The sequence below is a fragment of the Melopsittacus undulatus genome, chromosome 6 (genome assembly GCF_012275295.1).
Source record: "Melopsittacus undulatus isolate bMelUnd1 chromosome 6, bMelUnd1.mat.Z, whole genome shotgun sequence".
Classification (NCBI taxonomy): domain Eukaryota; kingdom Metazoa; phylum Chordata; class Aves; order Psittaciformes; family Psittaculidae; genus Melopsittacus; species Melopsittacus undulatus.
In genome coordinates, this window is record NC_047532.1 from 29,155,699 (window position 1) to 29,174,093 (window position 18,395).

The window sequence follows — 18,395 nt, forward strand, 5'->3', positions numbered from 1 at the left end:
AAACAAAGACAGATGTCAGCTGGTAACTCAATTTATTAGCTCATTGCAAATCATCATGCCTTTTCTCCCTTTATCCCACCCCCTTGCTCTTTGAAAAAGTCATCACAATAGGAAATCCAGTCTAAATTATGTCCTTCCCGTAACTATTGCGGAGAGAAACATTAAAATCAGCCATAAAACATCTCAGGAAATTAAACTAAAAAGTTTGTTTGTTTTAACAGGCACTGGCCTTAACTGATTACTTCCCTTTGAAGATAATTTGCTAGTTTTGGGAAATGAGGCTATTAAAAAGATCAGTTTTGTATACTGGCAATTACAGTTATTTCACTGAACCTTAGTGGGGAAAAACCATGAGGAAAATCAAAGTGGGAAGTGCCTAATTTGCAAATTATTGACTTGTATGCTATTCTTGGTTACTAGGTACACAGGCATTTAATCACATTCTGAAATCAAAATCTTGTGGAGAAAAACCAAGCCTGTGATCAATGTTATGGCATTTGAAGCAGTGCAGCCAGAAGACTATTTACTGCACAAGAATGTAAAGAGAAGCACAAACAGCAGATGCAAAAGCGCAGAGGGGTGGCTGGAGGGAAAAGTCCAGGCTGCTTGTGGAGGGAAGCAGGTGCCAACCACAACACCTGTAACACCAGGTTCCAGAGATCCTGCTCCCAGGCATTTGAGATGGAACTCTTCTAATGAGGAATGGACTGAAAGGTTTGAGAACAAGTACAAGAGATTTTGCCCAACCAGTCAAAATAAAGACACAAGGGTGACATATGATGCATTCGCAGTGTATTAAGGTAATAACAACAGGACTTTTTTTTGTGATAAAAACTCAACTAAAGCATATCAAATTTCATAGCTTGTACTTGAAGAGTCACATGCACATTGAAAAGAAAAAGTTGCTCTATACCACCAGATACTGGTAGATAAGTGCAGTAGGAAATAGCAAAGGGAAGAACTGGGATTTAGATAGAAATATCTTAAAGACTGCAAGTCAACAATGTAAGCATAAGAACAAAATATATTCCCTTGAAATCTATAGCAGCATTAAAAGACAACTGGCAGAAAACAGAAAAAGTGAAAACTGTAGCAAGTAACTTAACAGAAATGAAAGGCAAAGTGCTGCCATGACACATGCAGTAAGTTAATTCAGACACTGCCTAAGTGTACTGGCTCTGGCAGGAAGGTAGTTACCTATAAATCAATTATTGCTATAAAAGGAAAAAAAGTATCATACAGGGAATAAAAGTACAGAGGAATCAGTATTGTCAGAATTTGACATTGCCATCAGTCTACTATAGGTGAGAATCTCACAGGAACACAAAAGATCTCAATTATTACTTGTGTGGAACATAAGTGCTGAATTTTCAAAACCATGGAGTAAATCAAAACTTTACATCATTGGTGAAGAACTGTAATAGTCAACCCTCCCCTCTCCTTCCTCCCCCAGTTTTTGTAAATTTGGATAAAGGAATCTGAAAAGCCTGAAGAGCAACAGAAAAAAAGGAAACTGAAAACAGTGTGGTCAAAAAAACAGGGAACAAGTCCGGTCCTGTGGCGTTTAAGTTAATGGCAAAATCCTGATGTATCCTACAATGTATCAGACAGCACTGGATGAAAATAAACTGGAGGTAATATGTTGTGGGAGTGTTTAATTAGATGGCACATCAAAAGGATGAAAAAAAAGGCTTAGAACTGCAGATTCTGCACAAAAGAATTATCTGGAAAGTAAGATATATCTGGGGATTACTAACCTTACTATAAATCACAGCAGAGTCCAGCTACTCCAGATTTATGGTAACACACAGAAGATATTTGATTTTATTTATTAAAGTACAGCTCGCAGAGTTACCAATTTTTGTTGTGTACATAAATTGCCAATTTATTTCTTGTCATCTGACCATGTAATTTCATAATCTGGATATGCTTTTTTCAGTATCTCCACTGTCAACGAATGATCAGCTTTTCCATAGCCCTGCAAGAACAAGTGCTCATTAGACATATACAGAAAGTCCACAGAAACATTCAGTTCTCGTTGACACAAATGATCCAGTTATTTGACACTTCAAGTAGTTCACATACAAATACAGGTTCTGAAAGAGTTATTCTTGCAGTATTGTGTTTTAGTTAACTCTTGTCCTCTCCGATCCCCCTCCCCAACCTGAGATGTGAAAAATGAGATGGGGACAGGTATATTCTTCACATCATCGTTTCTCCAGCAGAAAACTCGTTTTAAAATGTTCCCAACCTCACAACCATCATATTTATTGAATATCCTTTTAAACCACAGAGATTACATTGACCACTTTAATGAGTGAACATACAAACATCTGATTTGGCTCAGCAGAAAGAAAAGGGAATAAGCCAACCACATGTGTGAACATTTGAGTAATATTCTAGCCACTAAAGAAAACACAGTCTTCATGTTTTATTTATTTGGAATCTTGCTTTAGATGGTATGGCATAATTTTAGATATCTGTGGTCTTCAGCCACTGCAACACCAAACTAAGGCAAGGTCAGATGACTCATGTAATTAACCTTCCTTTAAATCACTGATCACATTGTTACTCTTTCACTGAAATTTAAGACAGTTGTGGTAGAAAGTGCCTTTTCATTACTGTCTTATATGACTGGAGTAGATTTCTTATTCTGGAACTACAAGTAGGTTTTTGCTGTCAAAAAGCCTTCACTGCACAACAGAGCAGTCTACTGACAGAAACCCGTGATTTACAGGTCACCTTTTTCCAGTAATATTTCATGAGAAACTTAACTTGGAAGACTTAAAAAGAGAGCTCAAGCTGGCATTATTAAACAAAACATGTACTCTTAGTCATGACTGACTCTGCCCCAAGAGGAACAGTTTAAGTAACCAGCATTTAAACTTTACAGATTAAAATTACTGATGCATTATAAAATGCAAACTTTTCAAAAAGACCAGATAATATAGTTATGTCAGAAGTGTTGTAGGCTTATCCTGTCAGTTGTAAAGCAATGGACCCTTCATCAGGGACTGTTACTCTTCATCAGGGACTGTAGTTATAGGACAAGGGGTAATGGGTTAAACTTAAAAAGGGGAGATACAGGTTAGATCCAAGGAAGAAATTCTTTACTGTGAGGGTGTTGAGGCACTGGCACAGGCTGCCAAAGTTGTGGCTGCCCAGTCCCTGGCAGTGTTCAAGGCCAGGATGAACAGGGCCTTGACCAACCTGGTCTAGTGGGAGATGTCCCTGCCCATGTAAGGGGTTGGCACTAGATGATCTTTAAGGTCCTCCAAATCATTCTGTGATTCTACAGATTACTCTTGCCTTGGTAATCACTTTGAACACCTTACCCAGTTTTGGAAATAATAGCACAGCATCAGCTTCAGGAGAACAATGACTATTTCCCTGGTTTTCATAAAACACCAGGATAGTTCTGGTTTAGAGTCTAACAAATCTCCAAGTAGAGAGAAGCATTAAACCCATGTAATATACTCACTTCTGACTTTCTACTGAGGTCTTCTCAACCTCCAGGTCTCTGCCTGACAGCAGCCCTCATGGTAATAAAGCCCTGCTTTTACATGGTGCTTAGCTGTAAGTGTCAAGGTACCAAAGCAAAGAAGCACTGTATTTTCCATAGACATTGCATTACAAGAATAGGAGTTAACTACTGCCTCTAACACTAGATTGGCAGTTGAGTAATACAGGTGTCAAGTCTCATCTAAAAAAGCAGTTCACATGAGGGCCTACAATCACAAAAACTTAGTAGAATAAGCATTATACACTGCCTTCCCACCCCACACAAATCTAGAGTGGGTTTGGTTTTTTTCCTTATGATTCCAGGTGGCAAGAGCCATCTTGGTACAAAAGCAGCACTAGCATTTAGAAACACTTCACTCATTCAAGCCCCAACCTCCACTGCTCACCTAAGGTGAGCAGGTTAGAAGTAACCATCACTTTCTATTAACAATTAACTTTATACTTTTCCTTAATATTTTCTTTTGGACTAGAACCTTTACTTACAGTATTACTACAGAAACAGCTATGCCTCATTACAGAGCAGCACCAGAAACAGAGTATAGCATGTTCCCTTATTTCAAGAAATCATTTATCACTTAAGAGTCTTTTTATAAACAAACTGAGATTACATGGAACAGGTAACAAAAATGCTCTAGCTTCCATGTTCTTGGAAATTAATTTTAGTCCCCCAATATGTATCTATGTGAAACTACATCTTCACCTATTAAACATTAACCACACCTAAACTGGGTCTATTCTCCTCATCCAACACATATATAGAACAACATTCAAAATTTAGCTGGTCACTACCAACCATCATTCTCATCGGCAAATAAAGGTTGCATAACAGCTGGATCAAGACCCAGCGGCTACAAATGGGCTCTTCCTGATCTAGCACTACAAAATTCTAAGTCAAGAGAAGCTAATTTCCATTTTTAGTCTGGATTATAAATTAATGTAGGTATTACTCAGCATTAAGTTACCTATTACTTTTGCTTTTTAATGGCAGTCTATTGCCCTTAAAACTAGTGGGTTTTTTTCTAATTTATCTCATAAGTGAGCCAGGCAATTTTTCCAATTTTGTTTACACTGCGACTCAAATTGCCAAAAGCCACAATACTATGAAACAAAAAACCTGAGAACATGAGAGACAAAACGATCTGAAGGAATATAAGAGATGCACTTACTGTCGAGAGCCCAAATACCCTAATTTTCTTGTCTTTGCTATTATGATCAATTTTCCCTCCTCCAAGGCACTTGCACTCATATCCCAGCTTTTCCATCTCAGGATTTACTTTTTCAAATATATGATCTGCACAAGAAGAAAGGTCAGAGGTATTAGAATATGCACCCAGTATCAAATACTCGAGAACTCTTCAGCTCTTTTCCACTCATTTTCCTCCAGTGCCCTTCTTTCACCTGCAAGGGAGGGAGGCTTCTCTTGACAGACATAGAAAAGCTGTAATTAAGGTTCTCTATTTCAGGCTTTTTACTTAGTTAACACTTCTCATTCTCCTAAACGAGGTTTATCGGGTTCAGAAATGGCATCTGGCAGAGACATTGCTTTTCCTGTTCACACAAGGCACCTATGAAGGTTACAAAAGGGGCTTCTGAACGACACCCTCTGACACCAGCCACCGCAGGCTGGGGGCTCTCCCGCCGCCTGATTCGCTTGGGAACCGGCGGCCGCCTCCCGCACTTGAGGAACGCTGCCGGGGTGGACGGGGCCTGTTAACAGTCGCTCCCCTCCCGCCGCCCTCCACCGCCGCGGCCTGTCACCCACTATGGAACTCGGCTGCCTTGGTGCCACGGACGATGTCCCGCGGCTCCTGACCGCCCGGGCGCTGCACACGGACCAGGATATACTTGAACGTGCCCTCCGGGTCGATCTCTACGTCCCGCACCGCGGCCATGGCTGTACCCCCACTCCAGCGGCAAGGCGCCGCGCGCTCCGGGGGGCGGGGCCCTGCTGCCGCTCGGTGGGTCAGCGTGAGGAGAGCGGCACGGGGGCACGGGCAGGCTTCTCCTCACAGGCTTCGGCAGGGCGGACGGGGAAGGCCGGCATTACTTCTTTCAGTTGCCCGCCCAGGCCTTAGGGGTGTCTTTGTCCTCCGTGCCGCCTACCCCCGGGTTCCAGAGCCGGGCCTCGCACCCGCCGTCGTGGGTCTGTCGCAGGGCAAGGCGTTTATAGGGGGGGAAAGAGGGTCATAGAGAGGCAAGTAGCTTTATGCCCCAGCGTTTTGTAGGATATATTTTAAAACAGGTACTGAGTAAGAGAGACATTCACTTCCTGTTTGCCTTATTTTTATAGGTTCCACTAGATGGGTTAGGTAAGCTCCACACAGATTCATCAGGAAGTCACAGGTGTCCAAAATGAGTAAGGTACACCAATTCACTGAAGACTAAATCTATTATGATATTAACTGAAGGAAAATAATAGTTTCCTTGCAGTGCTGAAGTAGGAACATATCAAGAGCGTATTCCAAAAAGAAGAAATACATTAAAGACTAGAAGTTTTGACATAACCACATCTTTCAAGTGTTATGTTGTAGGTCACTTTCAACCAAGCTTTTAATACACAGAAATAGTAAATCGTAATTGACATTAATTTCTTAAGTTCTTAATTTTTTTAATGCTTGGATGCAGACAGTGTACCGTGTAAACTAACATACAATACATTAAAAACACCAGTAAAATAGAGGAAGAGTTCAACCTATAGAGGTGCTTAAGAGGATAAATTTTAATTCAAAAGTTACATTCGTTTTATGATTTTTTTTTTTAATGCTACTCGTTAAACTACTTAATTGGCTGTCCTAAACCTGAATAACAACTAAAGCATCAGTCAGATAAACTAAATTCTTACTGGTTGAATCTTTATAAAGAGATGGGAGGAGCTTTAAGTATAAACACATCTCAGCTGTTCTGGATTTACCAGGTAGGCAGGGAAAGTGATAAAAATTGTCTGGATAAGGTGCCCTTTAGGATCATAAGGTTGAGGGAGTTTTGTAGGTTTGAGGTGTTGGCTTAAGCTTGTTTTGTTCTATAGTGAAGGCCTCTAGGGTTATTTTAACATCCGTTCTTTAATTGCTTTTATGGATGTAGCTTTTTGTCTAATAGCCTAATATTTGATGTTCTTATTTATCTCTTGTTGGAGCTATACAATCAAAAAGGTTTTATGGAACTTGCTTGTTTAAGTGAGCCTAGCCTTTTTATTTTAACAAGAATTGGGTATTTCCCAAGAATTTCCTTAATTGCAGAAGTCTGTTGTATGGCTATGGAAAACTTTATTGACCTGTTTCACTTATGATGTACGGAAGGAACTAGCAACAAACAATGGTTGCACTGATGAGTAAGGACAAGGATGGCAAAGGAAATACTTGTGGTGTGCTTCAGATAGAAGCTGAACTTCAAATGAATTTGTTCTTAACCAAAAGAGCAGTCATTTGGCTTGATCTGACAGCAGCTTGACTGTAACAACTAAAGTTTGTGATTTGGTAATAGGTAAAGCACAACTTTGTCCTGTTTTTTTGTAATAACTTTTGTCTTCCTAAGAACCCACCTTATCCAAAAATAGTTTTCTGTGCTGAGCTGTAGGATATTTCTGTTGGTTTTTAGGCTGAAAAGAAAAATCCCTTGCTGTTGGTGGTAACTATTAGTGCGTCACTTTGTGGGTCTCAGGGGTACAAAGAGGATGGCATGGGGTAACAGGGGTCTTAAAACAGAGACAGACTGTCTCCAGTAAAACTGACTGGCGGGACTTTCCTTTTGTAAGGAGCTTACTCATATCTAACTGTGGCACTGAGTTTGGCACTACTTTCTGAAAAATTAAGGTTTTTGTTGTTTTTTTTTTTTATTTATTTGACCAGGTGACATCTTGTCTCTTCACAGTTGTGTCCTAAAAAAAATTGTTCTGAAAAAAAGTAGTATAAGTTTATCAAATTAGATAATGGTGAACTGATGTGATAATAGTTAGGATAGTGTCTATTTTTCTTGAGTAGTTACAGCCAGATCATAAGTGTTGCCAGTGTCTTTTACTCTTCTGTGTTACATATGGGGCTTGTTTTCCATTATGTTTTGCAGGCTTTGGGCTGGACCCAGATTGACTGTAAAGCTGTATTGTTGTTTATGCCTTGCTTATCATCAGATTGTTTCAATCTATATGGCCTTGTGAAATTCACCTATTCTTGTGTTGTGCCAATATTGCAATGTATATTTCAGTGGATTAAACTGTTAGTGTAACAGCATGTGTGGTTAGGCTGGATCTGGGGTACAGTAACCAAGTTACTACTTGACCTAGTGCATCTGAACATGGTCAAACTTCTCTATACACTCTATCAATCAGGGAGATTAAAAAGAAATAACGCAATCTGTGGTTCATGTGACATGATACTTGGGTGTAACTGTTGTAGCTACCCCAGTTTGCTTTCACAATGTATGGTATCTCCTGGTAGGTCATTCTTTCACCTTCTAAAACTACTTCCTGAGTGTCTTGGGAGGGATAAAGCAGATAATAGCCTTGTGTTCTCTATTGCATCTCTTATAAGAGGGTTCTGTGACTGTGCTTTTTGTGAGTGTTCCTTCTGATGGAATGGCTTCTTCTGTACTGTGTGAAATGTTTGGGTGATGGAAACTGCTGATGGGGGACAAATACATTCTCATTGTCACACATAACTGAATTTCTGCTGGCCTTTGTGGTGGCATTAAGGCTGCAAGATATATATCTTTATTTAAAGTAACTTTCTATAAACATTTTTCTTCCATGTTATGTGTTCCCATCCCTCAAGAAAGATAGCTCTTTTCAAGTGTATACAGCTACTTAGTATTCTTTTAAAATCTTTTTCCTAGAGTTTCATATTTTTTGGTTAGTGAGGTAGACAAATAGTCTCCAAATGATCTTGGAGGAAATTTCCACTTGAGTGCAGTGCCCTTAAATCTAGATCTTGAGTGTTTACTAGAATTAAGCAGCACCTTGACACATCAAAGTACAGCTACTATATCTTGAGTATTTATATCCTTTAGCTGTATACCATTCAGTAGCTCAAACTACAATTCAGATCAGTTATTTTCTTTTGAAAAAAAAAAGTTGGAAACTGGCTTTTATACATGGATTCTTACATGAATATGTTAAATGCTAGTTTTCCAACAAATAAAGGTTCTGAATGTAGTTAAAGGAGTGCACCTATGTGCCAATATCAAATCTAACAGCAGATGAATATGCTAATGGCATGTTAAAAATAAATTGGTACTTTAAATGTGTTATGAGCAAAGCACAGTAGGTATGCACCTCCTGTATGAAGGCAGGCTGAGAAAGTTGGGGCTGTTCAGCCTGGAGAAGGCTGCATGGAGACCTCATGGCAGCCTTCCAGTATCTGAAGGGGACCTACAGGGATGCTGGGGATGGGCTATTCATTAGGGACTGTAGTGATAGGACAAGGGGTAACAGGTTAAAACTTAAACAGGGGAAGTTTAGATTGGATCTAAGGAAGAAATGCTTTCCTGTTAGGGTGGTGAGGCACTGGAATGGGTTGCCCAGGGAGGTAGTGAATGCTCCATCCCTGGTAGTGTTCAAGGCCAGGCTGGACGAAGCCTTGGGTGATATGGTTTAGTGTGAGGTGTCCCTGCCCGTGGCAGGGGGGTTGGAACTAGATGGTCTTAAGGTCCTTTCCAACCTTAACTATTCTATGATTCTAATATAAATGCAGCTGGGTTTTCTTACTATGTATTGGCAGTCCAATATGTATTGCTCATATAGAGCATATGTAGAATATCTGCAATATAGCAGATACAATACTGTACTTATGTCAAGTGATAGGTTCTTAGGAGTTCCAGAGGCATAGGTGCTAGCAGAGCAAAACAGGTGTTGTCTTATTAAGTAAGGATTTTTGGAGCAGTTCTGCCCAGTTGGCCCTTTTTTTATGTTTGATCTCTATCCCTTCTTGCTGTGAATATACCAGAGATGGCTGATGTAGGAATCTCATTTACTAATTAGATTCCTAAAACCTTTGCCATAAAATCAGAAAAGTTAAATTTCTTATTAGCCTTTCCTTTAATCATTACTGGAAAAACTGTGCATGTAAAAATCAGGGCAAATCACTGGAAGTTCTCAAGGTGTAATGGGACAGGGTGCTAGATCATCTCATCTAGGCTGCGTTTCCCACGAAAGGTTTGAGCAAATGATTGTTCAAGGTTCCTTCCAACATGGGTTATACTATAAAATTCAAATGTTAAGATTACTGAAAAAGCAGGTTTGGTTTGTTTGCTTGTTTACTTCATGTGTGTGTGCTTATGAGTGCGTAAATGGACTTCCCATTTCAATCTTTGCATGCTTGAAAACATCTGATCTTCACTAAATATAATTGTTGCAGGTAGAATGTTCATAGCTTATCCCCCATTTCTCCACATCCATTTTGTGTAGTCAGTAACAGCATTTTTCAATCAGACTTGAGCTATGAGCCTACTTTTAAAATTCAGGCAAAGCACTGTGTACAGTATTTCAACTCCTCTCTTGGTCTGAATGTCAGGAGTCCAGCTTTAAGACTAAGTTACCTTTTGACTCACACTGCAACATTCAGAGAGGCTGAATATCTGACTCCCCTGCCTTATGTTCTGCGTTTTACAGCCTTCAGCTAAAGTCAGTAACTGGAAAAGTTGAGTATGTCATTACAAAGGAAAGCCTTTTGAGTAACCCAGTAACAGAAAGGATCCATGAAAAAGCATGGATTGAAAGCCCAAATGGATTAGCCTTTGTGCATGATGGTTTGTGATTTTCTTATTTGTAGGTAAAGGTTAATTTGGCCGTTGTAATTTAACAAGTTCATGTAGCAGAAGTGATCTGGCTGTAGAAAAACAAAGTTCAGATCCAGCTTGCTTATCCTGCCAAAACCCAGAATCAGTTTATTGTGCAGATCTCAGACCTGGTATTACTTGCTTGTTTTCATTGCCCAGACTACACTAGTTAACTTGCATGATATCTTAAAAAGAAGAAATTGGATTGCAGCTCAAGATCAAATGTAACATTTCATTTGAGAATAGGCAAAAATCCTGTGAGCTAGCAATATCTTAATTTCAAATATCCTGTTTATTTTGCTATTTATTTGAACAGCAAGTGACTAGAAAAGGAATATTAGTATTTTGCAAATGTGTTAAATACACATTGTGCTTCAGTGAAGCTTATCACAGTATTCTCTCAAGCTATTAGGCCAATCCAGGTTACCAAAGTCAGCAAAAGGGAAACAATCAACTTGAGCTCCAGCTTTATAAATTTTTCCTTTCATTGAGCTCTTTGACAGCAGAGCACAAGAGGTAAGGATATGTTTAGCCTATTGTTGTATTACAGGAGAATATTAAGAAAAGAATTTTGAAGTAGGGAATTTCCATTGCATGTAACTCGCACAAGAGAGAAAATAAAATGAGGGTTAACTTTCAGCTGTACTTGCCAAATTTTTTTTATCCCTGAGTTAGGGTACACCCATGAGTTCAGCAGAAGAACATGTAATACACTGGTGCAAATGAAATACACTGTTGTAAGTTATTACTATTGTGTACATCAGAGATCACAGTTCTGTTTTGCTGCTTGGCCCACTCACTTTAATAGGCTTCAATTTTTTTTTTTTTTTAACCAGCTGTTGATTAGTGGCTCCTCAGATTAGCAAAGATGCCAGAACAAATGCAGTATAATGAAATTATCTCCTTTGGTGTTAACATCTTTTGGATCTGTGTGTGCATAGTCAGTTGAGAAGCCAGAGGCTTGGATTGTGCACTGATGCTTAAGTATCCAAGCCACCCTTCAGGATGCAGGAGTGTAAAGGACTTTTACTGGGTCCTTTATACCTTGCTTTCATTAATAATGTTCTCATATGATCCCTTTCAGGAATTGAGCAAGATCTTAATGAAAACCAAGTTTTATGTTCTGCTCGTAGAAAACAGTTTCATAACCTCATTACTCTGCTAGCTAGAAATTCCCTCCTAATTTCCAGTCTACATTACTCACAGGTGCTTTGTGTCCATTTGGGGGTTTTGTACCAACTTTATGCCTTTATGTACAGAAAACTTCTGATCACTTTCTTTTTCCTGATACTTTTGAAGAGTCTCAAAAGTTTCTGAGCCTTCCTAGCTGCTTCCTCTTCCCCAGACTTAAGCACAGATTTCTAGTAATCCCCTGGAAAGGTGTTTCTTAGAGGGGACTTCATGGAATATTTCTACTCCTTGAACAGTCTGTTTTCTACCAGGAAGAGTCTTTCTCCTAACTCTTCCAAATGACCGTAAATATTACCTGCCTGTTACAGGATTGCTAGTTTAAGTACTGAACACATGAACATTTGAATCCCCTTGGTCAGTAAAACCAGTCTGCTAGGTTTGTTTTCAGGGCTTGGCTGTCCTTTGGTTGTCCTTCCCTGCCCTTAGTGTCCATGTTTGTAGCATGTGCAGATAATGTAACAGCTGGGACTCTGGAATTTTTCTAGTCTGTAGAGACAAACAGTGTGAATGAGTTGTTTAACTGATTAGAGTTCATTTGTGTGAAATATATGACCTGAATGGAAGGGCCTTTCAGCTGCATCTGCTTTCTTTCAAGATAAACTCATGCATTTGCATTCATGGTGCAGAGATATGAAGGTATTTTGAATGGTGGTTTTAGGGCTTCAGGTACCCAGCAGGCAAACTGTCTTCTTCCTTGGTAATCAGACTGAAGAAGCAAAGGTGGATGGGTAATGCCCATCATGAAAGTAATCTTAGCTGATTATTACTTCTGTGATCTAACTAACTAGACACTACTACTGATTGCAGTCACAGGCATCTACAAAAGATGAGTAAATGTGTGTCGATAAACGAGAGAAAGAAAACCTCAACTAACACGCACCAGGAAGGATAAATACAGAATCATAGAATCAATCAATTGGGTTGGAAAAGACTCTTAAGGTCATAGTCAAGCCATAAAGGTAACACTGCCAAGTTCACCACTAAATCATGTCCCTAAGCACCTGAATACCCCCAGGGATGGTGACTCCACCACATCCCTGGACTGCCTGTTCCACTGCTTCACAAGTTACTCTGTGGGTTGCTTTTTAGGCTCAAGCATGAAAGTGCAGCAGTTTCAGGGTAGATGACAGACCCATCCTTCCTGATGAGTCAAGAAATCTAGAAGTGTCAAAAGAACAAAATTGTTGTTGGAAGGTTAAAGTGTTGTTTTCAGGCCCAGGAAATAAGGAAAGTCCTAATGATCATTACATCAGTTAACTGGAACCTTAAAAACACTCATGGTGCCGTTTTGTTTTTTTGAGGGGGGGTGTTCTGCTGGAAAACAATAAAATTGAGCAATTTAAAACCCTTTCAGAGTTAATGATGAACTTCTTTGTTGTGAAAGAATTACTGTATGCATTAAGTACCCTCCACTAATGATCTTATGTTAAACATGTCTGTTGTAAAAATCAATTATTTATCCAGCTGATAGAAATAAGCTGCTTTCTTGGAATAATTCATGGATAGTATGATTGTGTCAAACTTGTGCTGGAGTGGCTAGAATGCTCCTGAAAGAATACTTAATTCAGGAACTTCTGTTTAGTTCATAGTCTGCTGAGAAAAGTAATTTCTTAAAAATTGTTATTGAACATTACTTTAGCTATGGACTCAAACACATTAAATACTGTGTCCATTTACATATAAAAATTATTTACCTGAAACTGACTTTCACTGAAAGGAACAGACCTGAAGTATGGAGTTCATAAACTAATGGTGAGATGTATTAGTAAGGAAGGGAATATACTGCCCTCTTCATCCTTTTTTGTAGTCTCTCCCTCATAATACTGCAAACGCAGAATAGAAGGTCATGTCAACACTCCATAGTATTGATAGTTCACGTGCTATCTGCTAAGTCAAAACAGTGTTTTCTGGAAACACAGGTAGACAGAAACTATGCAGAGAATTTGCAAAATGAAACTTTTCTCACTATGACCACTTTTACAGAACCAAATATTTACTTAATCTCCTAATCCTGAAACTTCCTCTCACTCCTCTTGTCTACCAAAAGCTGTAACTGTTATCTTCCTCAGAGTGAGCATCTCCCATCAGTGTCCCATATGGGACATCTCGCTTGCTGTGAGATTATGGGACTACAGAACAGACCTGGAAAGTAAAACCTGATTTAAAAACAAAAAAAGTTGATGAAAATCCATCTGTGAGCAGTGCTGGGTCAAATGCATGGGTTATAGTTATTCTTTTCTTACCTGAGCATGAAGGCTGGCAAGGCTCTAAGAGCTTCTCTGCCATAATTTCCAACAGTAGGATTAGAAATACTTAAGTTCTGCATGGGATCTGTTCCACCTGCAACTGCAGGCAGCCAGGTACACACAATATTAAGACCAGCATTTCTTAAGGTGTGAGTTGCTTCCTCTGCTCTTTTGTTTTTTTTCATGTTTCAGTGTGCTGAATCACACCTTGCCAGTTCAAGGGATCCCTGGCCTCAGTTTGGATTCTTAAGTGTTTATTTTTGCCTGTTTGGAGGAAATTGAGCAGTATGAGTCACACTAGAGAGTTCCCGAAATGAGAAGTGGAGATAAGGTTTTCTGGCTCCTAGGGTTTCACTCCAGACAAAGTGGAGACTGTCTTAGGCAGTCTGAGAAATTACAGCTTCTTTGTAGCAGTGGCATTGCCTACCTTATTTACACTTAATGAGACACAGAGGCAGAGGGATGAGTATGTTTTTAGAAATTATCTTTTCTTCCCATCTAAGCCTCGGGGAAAACTTGTGCCTTAGACCTTTTGTCTCTGAATTTTTAAAGAATTAGTATTTCAAGCTCTTCTCCAAACAGGAAACACCTTCACTGCTGGCACCAGAACTCCTTTTCCCCTCAAGGCTGGCTAAAACTCTTACTTGTACTCTTCTACTGACTGTTACTATGGATGAAGCTGGAGTTTTTTATAGGACTTCAAAATTTCAAGTAGTTTTACAGCTTTTGCCATGAGATAAATGTCTGTTATACAGACTATTTTGAATAAAATATTTATGAAGTGTTTTAATTCAGGAATGACAGATACATCTCCTAGAAGAGAGATGGAACTGCATTACTTGAAGATACTTAATTATTTTTGTCTGTTGATATAAAAGCATCATTAAGATGTTTAAAAGGGAAAACTTGGAAATAGGCAGATGCAGATACAGTCTTATAATGTAGGTAAAAACCAACACTCTAAAAAAAAAAAAAACATGAAAAATTTCCCTCTTTCTGCAGCGTTTACATATGTACAGATGTATGTATTTTCATTAAATGAGATCTCATAATATCCTGTATTTGTCATATTTTGTTGATTGCAGCAAATTCAACAAAGAATTTGAGATAATAAAAAATAATTCTTACTGCATCCCAATTTCACAAGCTACTCATAAAGATATTGATGAATTTTTCTCACATCAAGTCTTAAAAATCTCCAGCAGAAAGCTGGACTCTACAAAACTCCTGTTTTAGTATTTCATGGCCTCCTTATTTAGAAAAATATCCTTTCAAGCTTTGTCACTACAAATTAATCCAACCACTACTTGCTGTGCACCAAGTGGACATATGCATTGTTGATCATGTGCCTCCTAAATACTCTAAAATACCTTTTAGGCTTTAGAAGATTGCATAGACTTCTTTCCTCTATTGTCTTTTACTGCAGTGGGGTGGGAATAAAACAGTTAAATGACTTGGGTGTTTACACATAAGCCATGTTTTCTGGGCCTGTGTTACTTGAGCTGTCATCTGTGGAGAGCTAGTAGTTGGGAAGATTAGATCACTTAGAGTCTCCTTACATGTTAGACAAGCATTCATATATGTTTTCAAGAAAAAAAAAAGAAAAAAAGAGGGTGTTCTTAAGGAATAATTATTTTTTTTTAAAATTAAAATAGTGCAGGGTATCAAGATTGGCTGAGATGGTCCTAGTTTCTTTTACAAAAGAGAATAAACCTTTAATCTTGTTCTACATAATGTATTGACAGTGTGGGTCAGGATTCAGTTGCATTTTGTCAGCTGGTAGCTTTCTAAAATGGTAGTACTTAAGATTAGATGCAGTACATCAGATGAGATTTGGCAACAGCAGATTGGATGAAATAATTGCAAATTTGCTCTTAAATAAAACATTCCTGTTAATACATACCAGAAGAACACTGGTCCTCTGGAACTCCTGCAGTTCCTCAAAGCCTGATGTCATCTGCAAGTTTTCTAGGCATTTCAGATGACAATTTGTTATCTAATATAAATTAGCTCAAATTAGTTCAGGACAATCCCTTGTAGGGCTAATTCATATAGTCCTCTCAGACTGACAGTGATCTTTGAAAAACTGCCCTTTGAGTAGCGGTTAGCCCTCTTGCATACTCATTTTATGATTATTTCAGCTAAGCACTATTGTTTTCTCATAAGAATGTCTCATGGGACACTATTAAAAGTCTTAATTACAGCAAAGTATATTGCACTATTGTTTCTTGTTGCTCACTCAGCCTTGAAGTACAAACTAGTTTGATCTGCCAAGAATAAATCAATCATATCAATTTTCTTGATAGCTTAGTAGCCTTCTGCTGATTTTTCAATTATTTTCTTTAAAAAATGTCCAGTATCTTTTCTAGTGCTCATGTGTAAGGCTTCTAATTACTCTGATCTTCCTTTTCTAGATACAGAAAGGAAATATTTGCTTTTTTGTCAGCTCTCTGACACCTTTCCCCATACTCTCAAAGGTAATTACTGAGGGTTTGGATCCTTAAACAGTAACCTGGTTGGCTGTAACTAGCATAAATAGTTTTTGCTTCTGTCTTGCCTTATTGTAACCTGTTCTGTTTTCCCAGTGCATAATGCTATTGCAGTTTCTGTTAACTTTTCTCTGTACAGAAAGAAATGACATTTGATATGTCCTCTGTCAATTGCTATTCTTTAAAGAGCAGACCTGACCTGATTTTGTTGTTCTTATTCCTAATGTGTTTATATATCCTTTTCTTACCTTTTATGTCTCATAGTAGCCTATCAGGTAAGCCTTGCAACTGGAAAATTGGTTGCTGCTACATAATCCTTGTTAGGCACATCTGTTTGTAAGGAAAGAGAGGTCATCTGGAGTACTCCCATTCACTTGTAAAAAGCTGGGCTTTTGCTGATGGAAATTAAGGTCTGACAAGAAGCAGCATTTCTAGAAGTTTGACTTGATATAGGTTTGGAGTCTCCTGTGTTTCTGGCAGAGAGGAATCTGATTAATTTTAAGGAACTGTATTTGTGTTCATGCAAGAGTGGTCAGCTACACCCAGCTTAGAACAGCTCAAGAAACAAGGCTCTTGTATTCTCAAATCTACTGGCAAAGGTAGGAAAAAAAGCATAAATGTGAAATAACTGGGAGGATAAATCGGTAACATAGAAACCAGCTAAGAGGCAGGCTGGATGACTTTTCTAGCTTGAACATCTGCAGTTCAACCTAGTAACTGTATCAAGTATTTTTTGTGATAACAGGGTTGAAGTTTTTATGTGCCTTTGACTTTAACCTCTCAGCTGTGTGCTTTTGAAAATGCTTTTTAGGCTTTTTCTTCTTTTCTGTAAACTTTGTGTTTATATTCATTATCCACTATGTAAAAAGGCAATAAAAATAATAGGTGAATGGCAGAATTCCCTGGGAAAAACCACAGAGAGCCCCATGTCAGTGATGCATAGGGGAATACTGCCAACAAAAATAGTCTATTTTTAGGCTGGAGTTTTTACAGGCATATTGCTTTTAGGCTTTGGTGGTTTTGGTTATGGGCTTTCTTTGTATGTGTGGGTTTTTTTATCTGCTACAGACAAGAGGTCTGAGACAGCCCCTGTGAAGGAAGACTATTGTAAATTCTGAAATGCGCTCTTCCTTCCTCCGGAGATTCCACTGGCGAAGAGATTCTGATAAAGTTTTCTCCGCTCAGCTTCAGAGCTTCTGCCATGACAGGGATGAGCACTTATGAGCAGGAAGCTCATAAAATGACTTGAAAAAGTGAATCTCCAGGAAAAGGTGTAGGATTTTCTACCTCCTGGCTCCAGAGAGGATATAAACTGTTCTGGAGTTGTCTATAATTTTTCTGTGTATACAATTAAAACAGCCGGTCAATGTTTGAGGAAAAAATAAATAAGGCTCCTCTATCAAAATTAGTTATTAGTTTGTATCAGGATAATGCTTACAGAACCTCTGTGAAATCAGGCCCTGTTGCATGGTGTACTGTACATGTTCATTAAAAGTACCAGTCTCTGTTATGTGAGCTTACAATCTGAAGAACACAGACAGAAAGGTTGATAGGAATTGCTTTCATTCCCAATTTACAGATGAGTCTCTGAGGTTAAAAAAACAGTTGTCATGATTTGGTGCTACCTGGAAGTCTCTGAAAGTCTGGTTGTTCTAAGCAAGGCTGGCCCAAACCTGGGCTTGCAGGGTGAGTCTGTGGCATAGCCAAGAGTTAGCGTTATCTTTCCAGAGTTTCTTGATAGTTTGTGTTTCTAGCTTTGTTAGTTCACACCTGCTAGAAAGCATTCCTCTCTTTACAAATATTCAGTATGTTGGTTTTAATCTCCACTCTATTCAGTAACATTTTGACATGCTTTCTAGTTGTAATTGTTGCAATTTCTAGTAAACCCTTCTATTCTGATAGTAACTGAAGTTGTTTTAGAACATACTCTTTATCCTCTTTTCTGTGATGGATTCCTTTGGGCAGAGATTAAGATATGGCTACTTGACAAATATTTTTTTGTGGAACAAAAATAGAAATTGATACGAGCTGAGTTATTGGTTTGGAATCCAAGAGCCACTGATTTTTATTCTGTAAGAACAGGCTGAGGCTCAAAAACAAGAACTCCAACATGCACTGTATATGCTATAACTATGCTTTACAGATATGAAGTGGGTGCTACCTTGTGTCCTCCTGTCGCTGA

At 38.7% G+C, this 18,395-nt stretch overlaps 1 protein-coding gene across 1 annotated transcript; it reads right to left on the minus strand.

Annotated features, from left to right (window-relative positions):
- Window positions 1–775: 775 nt before the first annotated feature.
- On the minus strand, window positions 776–5,635 carry LOC115946205 (14 kDa phosphohistidine phosphatase-like). The gene is made up of 3 exons (XM_034064372.1): window positions 5,285–5,635; window positions 4,689–4,813; window positions 776–1,978 (listed from the first exon to the last, which is right to left on the minus strand). The coding sequence occupies exons 1-3, from the start codon at window positions 5,412–5,414 to the stop codon at window positions 1,886–1,888; spliced, it is 348 nt and encodes a 115-aa protein (XP_033920263.1). The 5' UTR covers window positions 5,415–5,635; the 3' UTR covers window positions 776–1,885.
- Window positions 5,636–18,395: the final 12,760 nt, after the last annotated feature.

Excerpts from the sequence above, each read along its gene's own strand:
- LOC115946205 (XM_034064372.1), bottom strand. The coding sequence starts at position 5,414 with ATGGCCGCGGTGCGGGACGTAGAGATCGACCCGGAGGGCACGTTCAAG. Across the intron at positions 4,814-5,284 it reads CAAGGCAGCCGAGTTCCATA|ATCATATATTTGAAAAAGTA; the intron begins GTGGGTGACAGG and ends CTTCTTGTGCAG. Across the intron at positions 1,979-4,688 it reads GGGTATTTGGGCTCTCGACA|GGCTATGGAAAAGCTGATCA; the intron begins GTAAGTGCATCT and ends TTGTTCTTGCAG.